The sequence below is a fragment of the Myotis lucifugus genome, unplaced genomic scaffold (genome assembly GCF_000147115.1).
Source record: "Myotis lucifugus unplaced genomic scaffold, Myoluc2.0 scaffold_30, whole genome shotgun sequence".
In the NCBI taxonomy this organism is placed as follows: domain Eukaryota; kingdom Metazoa; phylum Chordata; class Mammalia; order Chiroptera; family Vespertilionidae; genus Myotis; species Myotis lucifugus.
Window position 1 is genome coordinate 2,894,341 of NW_005871078.1, and position 13,970 is coordinate 2,908,310.

The window sequence follows — 13,970 nt, forward strand, 5'->3', positions numbered from 1 at the left end:
CTCCTCCATCACCATCCGGATCCAATCTGCCTCTCCCTCGCACTTTGGCTTCCTCTGTCAATCTCATTCCAGTAGCCAGGGGGATCTGGCTGGGCACAGGGATGGGGAACCTTTTTTCTGCCAAGGGCCATTTAGATATTTATAACATCATTCAAGGGCCATACAAATTTATCAACCTAAAAATTATCCTGCTCTATTTGGTTCAACATTTAGTTAACTCACCCCTAATGCCTTGGCAGGGCCAGACCAAATGATTTTGTGGGCCCTCTATGGCCCATGGGCCAGACATTTCCCATCCCTGGGCTAGGGCTTCACAACATGGCCCTGATCTTTCTTCTCTAGCAAGTTTACATCTTGTAGTAAATCCAAGGCTCCCCAAGATAGACCCCTACTCTCTCTGACTCCCCCTCCTACCAAGCACACTCCTGCTTCATGTCCTTTGTACTTCCCTTCCCTCTATCTGGAAAGCACCTCTTCAGATATCCCCATGGCTAGCTCTCCTACTGCCTTGAGGACTCAGAGAGAGGCCTTCCTGGACCTCCTGTATAAGATAGCAACACCTCATCTCAACACCATGCATTTCCTTCTCAGGTACTCAAGCTTGCTGTTCTCCGTTGGCACCCAGCACCACCTAACATACTACGTTGTCACTTATTTGATTATTGTCCATCTCTCTCCCCTGAAGGTTAAGCTCCACTAGGGCAGGGGCTTCATCAATACCAAACTTCAATCAGAAGCTGGCATCTTTATGTGCTCATTAAATACTTATGGTGCAAATGAATGAGAGCAGATGGAAAGGGGTCTTCTCTCCACTTCCCGACGGCCTGGTGAAGAGTATTCATGTCTAGGGGGAGGAGGAATGGGTATCTCTCTCTGAGATGAAGTGCTTTATTTGGCTGTCAGACCTCAGTTTCCTGTAATGTTCTTTGAGTGGCCCAAAGCCGGTCCTTCTGAAGGTGATCATCCAGCTCGTCCCTGGCGCTGCATGGTTAGGACAGAGCTCCTAGCTCCTAGAGGAGCAGGGGTCATCTCTGCTGGTCACAGAAGCACAGTCTGTATATAATGTAATATTCAATGATATGCTAATTAATTAGCTTTTTCTTTCTTTCTTTTTTTTTTTTACTGCGCATAAAGACGGATTAGCATTTCTTAATCTCCCCCTTTAATGTGGTGGCCACAGTCAGCTCTGGCGACAGTGGTGGACTGATTAGATTCCACAGTCTCATCTGATGCAGCCATGCGGGATGGCGTGTGCACATCTGCCCCATAACTGTAGCAGGCTGGGAAGCCCTAGGTAGAACCATTATTCTCCCCAACTTGGTAAATTATCCCCATGTCTGCATCCCCACCATGAACCAGGCATAATGTTCTCAAATGCATCCTCTCTCATGATTGAAGCCTGTCACAATAACTTCTTTCTTATTTAAATTTCACAGAAACATTCTTTATTTCAATCACTCAGGTGCCTTTGGCAAAGGAATCACAGCTGACAGCAAATTAATGACTGAAATGCTGTGATTAGTTGAGATTACAGGCTACAGAGGACTTGTCTGAGCATTTACCACTGTCATCACACTGATGCTGCATCTATTAGTGACTCATATCCCTCAAAAAAAGAGGATGCGCCCTGGCCGGGTGGCTCAGTTGGTTGGAGCTTCGTATGGTACACCAAAAGTTCGTGGGTTTGATTCCCGGATCGGAGAGAGCATGGGAGGCAACAGATGTTTCTCACTCACATCTAAGGTCTCTCTCTCTCTCTCTCTCTCTCTCTCTCTCTCTTTCTCTCTCTTCCCTTTCTCTTTAAAATCAATAAACATATCTTCTGGTGAGGATCAACAAGAAAAATGAGAATGTGTTTCACTTAGAAATGAAAGAAAATCTGTAATGTAATATTCAATGGCATGCTAATTAATTGAAAGGATTTTTTTTTTTTTTTTTACTGTTAACCTGCTGGCCTAAGCAAGTCTCTCTCCCAAGCCCTCCCTCAGCTCACAAATTTATTTTAATAAAACTTTAAGGCACAAGCTAAATGAAAAGCTGAAGGTAATTCCAGTCCCCAAACTCAAAGAATTCATTAACTGAAAGAAAAACATTGTTTAATCTTAAATTATTGGGATAAGTGACTCAATTTTATAATTCATTTTGCATGAGTAGACTTAATGGATATTTCAGTGCATACCAGGGCTTGAGTGGATTCATAAAATAAAATAAAACTTTTCAATCAACTTAACGGAGAGGAGGGGATAAAAATTAATGTGAACAATAACAACAACAAAACTGTCCATTCAGATACGAGGCATCACTGCACACACTTCCAGATGCTGGCTGAAAAGCAATACTGATTTCTGTAATCCCCCGAAATGACTTTTGCAGGGGGAAGATTTCAAATAAACGTCTATTTGCTTTAGGTGAGCTTCGCTGAATCGACTTTATTTGATTTTACATCCTCCTAAGGGAAGAGATTTCAGGATTTCCTGGTTGTAAAATGGAAAAGAACATTTTGCTGAACTTGTATGACATCATCTACTGCATTAAAAGGGCAGGTAATCATGGGCTCTCTGCCTGTTTACCAAACCTTCTTTACCTCCTCAATCTATTTTATTTCCAAATGTCAGAGGAGGCTGAAACCTTTCCAAGATTTACAGATGGCAGGAGCAGAGGCAATATTAGGATAAATCCTTTAACTTTTGTGAAAGCTCTTAAATAATTAACAGATGGGCTTTTAGAATTGTTACATATCACAGTACAGACACTCTAAGGTACACCCTGTGAAGGCCAAAGCCAGTTCCATGACAAAGGGCTTGAAGGCATCTCTCTTTCTAGAAAGTCGGTGGAACTGTTCTCTGGAGTACAAACTTGGGTCACAAATAAAGTGAATATTTAATTTGTGAGGGGAATTAATATAACAAAATTTAGTTTATCAATTAAAATTAAAATACAATATAGTGAATAAAAATAATAAGTACCATCTTGGTTTTTAATACAATTTCTTTTCCAAACTGTACTTGGAAATCTTCTTCTATTATGGAAAGAAGAAAAATATGTGGCTGCCATGATACTATTGATCAAGAGCAACAAGATATGTGAGCAAATTATCTTTAAGCTTACATTATAAAAATGTTTCTACATACACTTATAATACTAGAGTCAAATAGCTAATACTAAAAATATTTAAAGACCTTATCATAGGATGTACTAGACAAAACATTTCACACAGCAATAAATTAATTTTTTCTTTTTTATGCAAAACGCCTCAACCGTAACTTCATGAAGAAATGTGAAGTGGTGTGAAAATGATCTTACCTCATATTCAAAGTCCTCTGTTCTGTCTGCATCAGCAGGCAAGCTGGAAAGATACTCATTGTCCTCATAAAATTCATGCTCCATCGGGTGAAGAGAATGGCAGCTATGGGGAATGTAGCAAGATGATAGAAATGGATCAAAAGGGTTGTTTTCGAGATTAAAACTGATTTAGAATTTCACTTTCGTTTTCTCTGCTTTGCAATGAGACCCGTACTGATCTAGCCTTTAAATGAACTACAGCTCAGGATAACCCATTGCTTTTCTTTCTCCACCTACATGAAGTCCATCAATTTGATTTTCTGAAAGAATTCTGAGATAAGGGCCCTTGGTCAGAGCTGCATTCCGTGAAGGCTGATGTGAGCTCTGTGACAGGCCATGGTGCTTTATTACCACTCTCTGGCTCTGCTAGCATTTCACCAAATGGGACTCGCTCCATTCATGGGTGTGCGTCATTTGCGATAGCAGTGTACCCCAAAGGGGGTATTTTTGTAACAAAATGCTGATGATTTCATAATACACAGCCCAAAACTATTTTTTGACTTCTGTTTTCAAAGCATGCATTTTTCAGATTGCCTTTTTCATAATGCTACCATTCCTTAAGACCTCCTTCCTCATTCTCTCTCATAACCCATATTTTATCCTCTTTGAAAAAGGGCACGTTTACAAATATTCATGACATTCATGGCAATACCTCATTAGAAATCCTTGTATATAGGGCATATATAAGCCACAGGGTTCCATAATCCCTGTGGAAAGTTCCTGGGGACAGACAGAGCTGATTAAGTAAAGGAAATGAGGGGGATCCAAGACACTGTCCATGACTTTTATATATCCCTTAACTTTTGAGTAAAGTTTTAAAGAATTGGTAGAAGTGCTTTCCAATTATATGCTATGATAGAGAATATATATTACACCACACAAAGGCTAAGCAAAGTTCAACAGCAAAGGGCATGAGGTCATCTCTATTTGTAAATCTTTTTTTTTTAAAAAAAATTTTATTGATTTCAGAGAGGAAGAGAGAGGGAGAGAGATAGAAACATCAGTGATGAGAGAGAATCATTGATCAGCTGCCTCCTGCACACCCCCTATTGGGAAATCGAGCCTGCAACCCAGGCATGTGCCCTTGATGGGAATTGAACCCAGGACCCTTCAGTCCACAGGCTGATGCTCTATCCACTGAACAACACTGGCTAGGGCGGTCATCTCTATTTCTAAAAGTCAATGAAGAAGTCTACGTGCAGTAAACCAAGTTCACTGCAGGAGAGACCTCTAAGCCCTGGCAGTGTGGTCATTTCTGAAATATTGGAGTGAGCAGTATAAATTAGTTCTCTCATCATTAGTTGAAAAAAGAGAGAGGACCATCTTACTATCTTCACACAGTGTAAATATTCCACCAGCCTCTTCTCACTATTGTCAGCTCCATACAGGGTTAAGGAATGTGGGCCCAAATAATAAAAGCACCTTGCCTGCGGGTCTAACAGGTAAACCCTCCTTGTTTAATCTGGGCTGGCTCTGCAAAGCCTATTTGGGCCGGTAAAACGTCAAACTTGCTATTTGGGCCATCTGATGTGTTGCCCTTGTCCTTCGGTTAGTAAGAAGGGCTCCCTGCCAGGAGGAACACCTTTTTCATTCAATAAACATTTACTGCATGTCTACCAGATGCCAGGCCCTAGGCCAACTGCGGGGAATAGGCTGGTGCGCAAAATCTAATTCCTGCCTTATGAACTGGGTAAAGCAGCAAAGTGGGAATTTTAATAGTGCGATAATTAAGGGGAAAATACAGAAGCCTTGAAAGCACATGATGGGGATGTCCCTACTGCAGCCCTAGGAAGTTTGCTAGGAGAGTTGCCTCTAAGATAAGACCTGTGGGCTTAGGAAGAGCAGCACTGGTTAAAGAAGCCATCAGACCTCTTTGGCTCAGAAGCCTGGCCCTGTCATTTCTTTGCTATGTGACCTTGGCCAACTCAACACCTGTGACATGAATATGGTAATAAAATAATACACACCTTCCAAATGTTTATGAGGACTAAATGAGTTAATCAATGTAAAACACTGGGAATATTACCTAAAATACGTCAGGAAAGCTAATAAATGTAAGCTATTATTATTCATTCAAGAAAGTATTGATTGAATGGCTATTCTGTATCAGGCTATGCTAATGAGTATTAAATATTTGTGTGCTTGGGTATTGTTTATCTTACCCTCTAGACTATGAGCTCTAGGAGACAGTGACTTTATTTTTGTTCCCAGTTTTATGCCCAGCACCAAGTCCCACTGCCTGATATAAGCGGCTCTTTAATAAGTAATAGATGAATTAATAAATTCTTAAGCAAGACAAACAGAGCCTCTACTCTCCTGGAACTGGAGTTTTCAAAGAGTAGTTTCCAAAATATAGCTACCCATCACAAGGTCCTAGGGGGGTTTTTGAAGTATTCCAATGCTTGGGCCTCATTCTACAAAATTCTTATTAACTTTGTGGGACTTGGGCAATGAATTGATATTGCTTTTCCATGCTCCCAGGTGATTCTAATGTGCACATGTGACCCACTGAAACAGACTTACCAAAGCCACTAAAGGGTGGGGAAGTGGCGTGACCAGATCTGTGTTTTACTAAGTGGAGAATGGATCCGTAAGCAATGAAAATGCAGTCTAAAGAGACTATTGCTCTTATAAATCAAAATCTCAGTAATGTTTGACTATTTGCTTAAAAGATCATAGAACAAAATGTATGGGGCAGAACATACTTCCAAGACTATACAAGTGGGATTGTTTGAATGAAATACCTCTGCCTTTACATTAGGTAAAAACTGGGAAGATTCCTTCAATAGTTCTATACTTATTCTCTGACAGCCAAAACCTTTTGTTTACATCTCAATATACTGAGTAATTGCTTTCTTTGGAGAATTATACTGTAATTAAATTAATTTCTTAGCTTCTCCTTTAAAGAGGAGAAAAGCAAAAGCGAGAAAGAGAGGTGACCCACAGTGGAGAACACAGTGCCAACATGCCACTTCTGTGTCAGTCTTAATGAGGTTCTTGGCAGCTTTGGTGAGCAGAGCGATTTCCCTGACCAGTGCTCATGAGGAGCACAAGGTGTTTGATGACTGAAAGTACGAAGATGCACTAATCAGAGCCCGAATTTTTCACTGCACCTCAGCAAGTCTGATTCCTGAGGAGAAGCAACAGTCTGGCCAGGGGAAGTAGCTAGCAGGGACAGCTGACAACTAATTGGATGTAGACACAGTGGAGACATTTTCCAAACAGCACTGAGCACCTGTCTCAATAACTGTGAACTGGCTAGTGTGACTGATTCTTCCCAACACCTCCTCTCAACGATGAATGAAAAGAAATAGGGCTTTGGGAGAAGTGACAGCGAAATACCTGTCTGAGAGCAGAAATGGACAGATGTCCGGCACCGGAGGGGTAGGTGGCCTAAGCTTAGCCAGGGCCATGATGTGCTCAAAGGTAATGTCCGTCTGAGTACTGGCGTTCATGAGCTGCACTTCCGGGGCCGCTCCATAGATTGGTTTACTGAGAGGCGTTCGCCTTAGCACCTGAACCACAATGGGCTCCTTGGCATTTCGAAAAGCTTCCACTGCCTCTTCATGGGTGGCCTTTGAGAGATCCTTCCCGTTGACCTGTGAAGATAAAAGGACATTGCTCATCTCAGAGGAAAGAACAGAGAGGCTGCTGTGATAGATTAATAAAAGGCAGGGAGGGGATGTTTGAACCAGCTCTGCTATGCATTTTGTAAAGGAATATTTAATGAGACTGACATTTATTGAACGCTTCACCAACAGGAGACAGTGAAGGAGATAAGGAAATAATTACTTCTGGTGTCTTCAGGAAGTACACCATCAGAAAATGTTCACTAACACCTTCAGATAGGTAAGAATGCTAAGTATATACTTTCTTATGCTTTATCAATCTCTTGGTGGGATTTTTAAAAAGGTATTTTATTGATTTTTTTTAATAGAGAAAGGGAGGGAGAGGGAGAGAGAGAGAAACATTGACATCAGAGTGGAACATCGATTAGCTGCCTCCTGCACACCCCCTACCAGGGATTGAGCCCACAACCCAGCCTTGTGCCAGAACTGGGAATGGAACCAGCAACCCTTCAGTACACGGGAAAATGCCAAACCAACTGAGCCACACTATCCAGGGCTCTTGGTGGGATTTTCAACAATTACTCAAAGTCTTCCGGGCCTAAAATTTATTTTTTTAGGATATTGTCAGATTTCTTTCATATTCATCATCTTTTTATCTAAGACCATGCTTTATTCAAGATCATGTGCATTTTATCATAAATCCTTTCTAGTCAAAGTGTGTTCTGTGGACCAGCAGCAACAGTATCACTTAAGAGATTATTAGAAATGCCAAGAACCTGGCATTATCCAGACCTCCTGCATCAGAACTGACATTTTTAAAAGGATACCAGATGACTTATATGAGATGCATATGAAAGGAACACTGCTCTAAAACATCTCTGAGTGAGAATACTGTGTCCCTTTGGAATCATCCTTGCCTGTTTTAATGTATATTAATTTATGATATTCCAAGGTAGCCCTAAACACGGCAGAGAAAGAGGTGACATTTGCCTTTGCCTCCAAAACTGCTTCTCAGTAGGGCTAATTGTTGGCATTTAGGAGAGAAAGATTATTTTTTGTGAGACTCTGTCTTGCCTGCTTATTAAGGGCCATGATGTTCCCAGCCTTTGTGGCACCCCAATCACCGCACACTTTTCTAAACACCCTCTTGAGGGGCACTATAGGCCTCTCTCAAATAGTTGCCAATTTATTTCCCTGAAATGGGTCCTGATAACACAGTCTCTTAATGCGGACTTAATAAAGGACTATGGAATCCTGAAGTATCTTCCCAACTCCTACCCCAAATGAATCAGTAATGCTGGCTTTTGCATATAGGAAAAGACACTTGGGAACACAATACTGTACTCAAAACCCCTGAAATTATACCATTTCTAGACAACTAAGACAGTGAGGCTCTGTTGACAACTATGCACCAGGAAATCCTTAGAGATCCCTGAAAGGAAGCAAAATGAATCACTGAGTTGCAATCAGAGAGCAATTATGACATTTGAATGAACACATTCTTTCTCCCTGAGTAGACAAAGAATATGTGTGTGCTCAGAGCAAGTGTGGGGGATTTTAGGGTAAAAGATACAACGCCAGGTAGAAATTGTCATGTCCTGTAGAGATAGGCTTAATGACCTAGAGGAGCTAATTTATTCAATGGGCCCTGAAAGAGTTAATGTGCCATCAAAAATGGAGCAATTGAGTTTCCTCACCAGCAAAGTATGTCCCAGTACAGTTCTTGGATCACTAGTAAGACACTTCAGATGGAGAGCCGAGTGGGTACCAACTAGCGTGTACACACTCACCAATCTGTACATTCCCTCTCTGATTCTTTTCTCCATGGACTACATTTGAAAATAATCACCAAATTTTTATTGGCACAGCCTTGATGGCACATCATATGTTTTGATGACTCTAGGCATACACGAGTGTGTAGACATAGGACGCCCACAGACACACTCATCCATTCCTTGAGCTATTGTCAATGACGGGCACTCTGGGCTGAGGCCACCACTGACTTCCCTGAGGACATATAGTCAGCAGATGATAGGAGAACTTCCAGATGGAAAATCACAACCTAAAAGCTAGCCTCTCTTGTTTAGTGTTGTCATCCTCCATGTTTCATATTGTGGTCAGTATTTATAAATTCCGGGGTTATAGAAACTGATCCGGTGGCAGATAAGATTGCTCTGTCAGTTCAGAAGAATTGCCTTTTGGTCCCCAGGCTTCCCACTTCCTGGTGAATATCTGCTCCAGCAAAGTATCATAACATTCCCTCTCTGAAGAGAACTCTTGGTCACTTTATCAACTGTTTAAAACCTACTAAAACTATGACAATAGGTTACCTTCTCTAATAAGCTTTGCATTTAGAGTAACCCCTAACAGTGACAGAATGAAAGAAGACAGTGCCCTTTTAAAAAGAACTTCAAGCAATATCTTAGGGTAAAGGGAGAAATAACTTGTGGCCAGGGTTTCTTCCAGTCCACACATGAAATCCTACTATTGCATACATTGTGTGCCAGTAAGTAGTGCACAGACAAAATACCCTCATTCCATTTCTTCTTTAACGTGGTCTGGTACCTTGCCTCCATGTTAACCTAGTCTTGGTAGTCTTTTATTTCTTATTTGTTTTAGTGATCTTCAAAGCAAAAATGATTTCTAAAAAGTGAGTTTCTTACTAATAATGATTATTTATTTTATGTTCCTAGTAGCTACTTAGGGTCGTTTTTGCAAAATCCAGAAATGTATAACATGTCTGCAAAAACATAAAAATTACTGAGGAGTTATTTAGGCTGTGAGATCATTAGCTCTTATTGTAATGGTTAGTATATGCTGACCATATTAGCGTCCATCCTGAAAAATCAATAGCTATTGATCTTAAGACCTGTACATTCATTCATTTACAGTCATGGCATTTATATACAATTTGGGAGGGGGGGTTAGGGACAATTAAATACAATCTTGAAAAGGGATAGTCAATGTAATCACGAATATCTTACTTTTTCATTGGGGAATGCTCTTTTCTTCCAGTTATCATGTAGCTGACCTCTATTTTCATAAGCTGTTTAATATCTCTCAAAGTAAAGAAACTATGACCTTTAAAAGCTCCACTGCCTCACGTGATTCCTTAGAAAATGTAAGCACTGATAATACAAAACACTTTTTTTTTCTTTCACTTCACTTGAAGTTCATCAACATACTGTTAGCCTACCAAAAGGTCACCATTTTATAAATTATGCCTTTCACAACAGAAAAAAGAATAGCTTAATTGGGGTTTTCTGGCAGTGGCTTTGCTCAGTTATCATCAGTTACAGGTAGGGAGAATAATAATATTGAAAGAATATCTAAAATTTTAATCCTATAGACAAATTTTGTAGCAAGTTGACAAATAAAATAATAGCAAAAGTTCATTTTTTTTCCAAATGGTGAGATCCTGAACCAACAAGGTATTTGCTATTTCATGGTGCCAAATATTTCTTTTCCATCATATCCTCTGGCTCCCTCCTTCTTTTGCTTCCTCCCTATCTTTCTTCTTTCCGCCTTACTCTCTTCCTCTCAGTCTTAATTATGATATTGGCTACATATAATCTTTATGTGTTTTGTGAAATGAGACTGGAGATAGAGAAGCCCACTATTAAATACAGGTAGTTAAGGGTATAGATCCATACTTTTCAAGGTGCCCAGTGAAAGGAGGGAAGCTCTTTTGCTAAAAGAGTCCAAGGAAGTTGATTTCAGGAGGAAAAGCTGATGAAGAGGGTTGGGAGCAAAATTGGTGAGGGGAGATGAAAGGCAATTTGAAGATTAAAAAAGAAATACCCATGTATTACAGGGTTTGAGTTTGAAGTTTATGTGCCTAGGGGTTTCAAGAAGGCTGGGAATTTTAAAAATATATTTTATTGATTTTTAGAGAGAGAGAAAGGGAGAGAGAGATAGAGATAGAAACATCAATGAGAGAGAAGCATCACCCCTACTGGGAATTGAGCCCACAACCTGGGCATGTGTCCTGACTGGGAAGGAACTGGTGACCTCCTGGTTCCTGGGTCAATGCTCAACTGCTAAAACACACCCGCTGGGCTGGAAATTTTATTTGAGCATGATCCAGAGGGTGATACTTTTTCTAAAGTGGTTGTTAAATGGAATGGGTGAGAGGCTAGAGAGTCATGATAAACATGAGGAGTATATGAGATACTTCCCTCTATCACTATAACATCTGGCATTTGGATGACTGTGGCCAAAACTGATTTGGTTCAAGCAACAAGAGTATAACTGAAAAGACTCAGGTGATGGGTATTTGACAAGAGGCCAGGGGTCCCAGAGTGGGATGACTGGACTCTGAGATGGTGATTAAACCACCTGACTTAGATAAGTAAGAAACCAGCCATGTTTATTCCTATAGAGATAATCAGAATTGGCAACAGCATAAATGAGGGAAAGAAGATACCAATGACAGGAATTCTAGAATAAATAGAGGCATGTGGTTCTTCTTTTTAAAAAGTACCATTGAGATTGAAAACAAGTGGAAAGACAGAGCTATGATCACATTGTTAGGTATATAAATGATGAGTCACTATATTGTATGCCTAAAACTAATATAATATTGTATACCAACTATCTACACTAATAAAAGAGAAACATGGTAATTAGCGTACGACCGCTACCCTTCCCATTGGCTAATCAGTGAGTATATGCAAATTAACTGTCAGCCAAGATGGCGGCCGGCAGCCAGGCAGCTGGAAGCGAACATGAGGCTTGCTTGCTGCAGTGAAGGAGGACTCCAACGTTCCCCGCCTGCGCTGCCGGCCTTTGAGCTGGCAGTTTGAAACTTTGTAACAAATATAGAAGCTAAACAAAGCCCCGGGATCTCAGAGCTGGAGTTATACATTGTTTCGATTATAGAATGCAAACAAACCAGCGGAAGCCTCAGAGCTAGAGCCAGAGTTAAAGCTGGCCCAGAATAAAATAAAAAAAAGAGAAAAAAAAGGAGCGGTTGGGAGCTTCAGTCAACAACCGCCAGCCTGAAAGCAGCCCTCAGTCCCTCACCCAGACTGGCCAGGAACCCCAGTGGGGACCCCCACCCTGAAGGGTGTGTGACCAGCTGCAAACAGCCATCATCCCCTCATCCAGGCTGGCCAGGCATCCCAGTGGGGACCCCCACCCTGATCCAGGACACCCTTCAGGGCAAACCAGCCGGCCCCCAGGCCTCTATCCTATATAGTAAAAGGGTAATATGCCTCCCAGCACCGGGATCAGCGGAGCCTGGAGGCCTCCTGGCACCGGATCAGCGTGACAGGGGGCAGCGCCCAAAACCCCTGATCGCCCTGCAACTCTGTGTGTGACAGGGTGCGGCGTCCCAACCCCCTGATCGGCCCTGCTCTGCGGGTGATAGAGGGCGGCCCCCCAACCCCCTGATCTGCCCTGCTCTGTGTGTGACAGGGGGCGGTGCCCTAACTCCCCTATTGGCCCTACTCTGTGAGTGACAGGGGGGAGCTCCTCAACCCCCTGATCGGCCCTGCTCTGTGCATGACGGGGGGAGCTCCCCAACCCCCTGATGGGCCCTGCTCTGTGCATGACAGGGGGCAGCGCCCAACCCCCTGATTGGCCCTGCTCTGTGTGTGACAGGGTACGGAGCCCCAACCCCCCTGATGGGCCCTGCTCTGTGCGTGACAGGGGGTGGCGCCGCAACCTCCCCATCGACCCTGCCTTGAGTGTGACAGGGGGCGGTGCCCCAACCCCCCAATAGGCCCTACCCTGAGCGTGACTGAGGGTGGCATCGCAACCTCCCAATCCGCCCTGCTCTGTGCATGACAGGGGGAGGCGCCCCAACTCCCCAATCGGCCCTGCTCTGAGCCTGACCAGGGGCTGCACCTAGGGATTGGGCCTGCCCTCTGCCACCCAGGAGCAGGCCTAAGCCAGCAGGTCGTTATCTCCCGAGGGGTCCCAGACTGCGAGAGGGCACAGGCCGGGCTGAGGGACCCCCCCTTCCCCCCCGAGTGCACAAATTTTTGTGCACCGGGCCTCTAGTATTTAAATAAAAATACAAAAATAAAAAGGAGTAGTGTTAATCATGTCAATCTTGAAGCAGTTATGAGACATTCAGATAAACTAACAAATAAATAATTGGTGAATCAAAAAATATTTGATCATGGGAAACCATTTTCCATTTGTCTGGGAAAGCTAGCTGCCTGGCACCTGGGGAATCCAGACCTCAAGGGAAGCTACAACCCCACACACCAGGAAAATGAAGCTACAGATTCCTGCACTTACTAATTCAGGCAAGCTGAAAAATATACTTTTAACAGATATAAAAAAGTGTCTTATTTCTAAAAAATTGCTACTTTCCATTCTATTGTTAGAGATAAGTGGATAGAAGAAAAGTAGGTACTTTTCAGCAATCAATACAAAAGAGGGTGAATACATTTGTTGTGGCAGATGGACTAATTAATACATAAGCAACTTGTGAATGTTAAGTGAAGAATATAGGTTTTCTTATGTAAAGCATATCACAGCAATGTTTGATGAAGCTTCTGTTTAATGAACAATCTACCCTTTCGGTTAAATTGCAAAATCTGGGCCACTCATCAACAACCTCCCAAGAGTGACTGGTGGCCTCAGCTTGAATGTGAGCTGTTCTGCTTGGATTATTCCTCCAAATCTAGCCTCATGCAAAATTTTCTTGAGTATCAGAAAACAAACAGGCTTTCTTTTCCCCTTTGAAGTGCAAACAAGTGCATGAATAACCGAGTCACCCTGGTGAGTTGCCATTTCTAGAGTCAGCTGTTTGGGAATGATGAGGATGTCCAAATCTCTGCGCCTCTAATGAAAAATAGGTATTTTTAAGCATCTCTGCCTTTCATGGGAGAATTATGTGTAATAATATTCAATAGAAGCATAGAAAAGCAAAGATTGTATGCAATCAATATAACCCAATTTCAAATTAAGAATATATAGAAAGCCCTTGAATATTGTTTTTTATATGATTACAAAATTTATACATTCATTCCTTTATTTTCAACTTTATTGAGGTATAGTTGACAAACAAAATTGGAAGTTATTTAAAGTGTGCAGCTCATGGTG

The 13,970-nt window shown here is 42.0% G+C and overlaps 1 protein-coding gene across 1 annotated transcript in view; it reads right to left on the reverse strand.

Annotated features, from left to right (window-relative positions):
• PDZRN4 (PDZ domain containing ring finger 4) overlaps nucleotides 1–6,968 on the reverse strand; it is a 63,825-nt gene extending 56,857 nt beyond the window's left edge. Inside the window, 2 exon segments of the mRNA XM_023752267.1 lie at nucleotides 3,304–3,406; nucleotides 6,685–6,968. Of these exon segments, the coding sequence (XP_023608035.1) occupies nucleotides 3,304–3,406; nucleotides 6,685–6,968 (387 nt within the window).
• Between the last annotated feature and the right edge of the window lie 7,002 nt (nucleotides 6,969–13,970).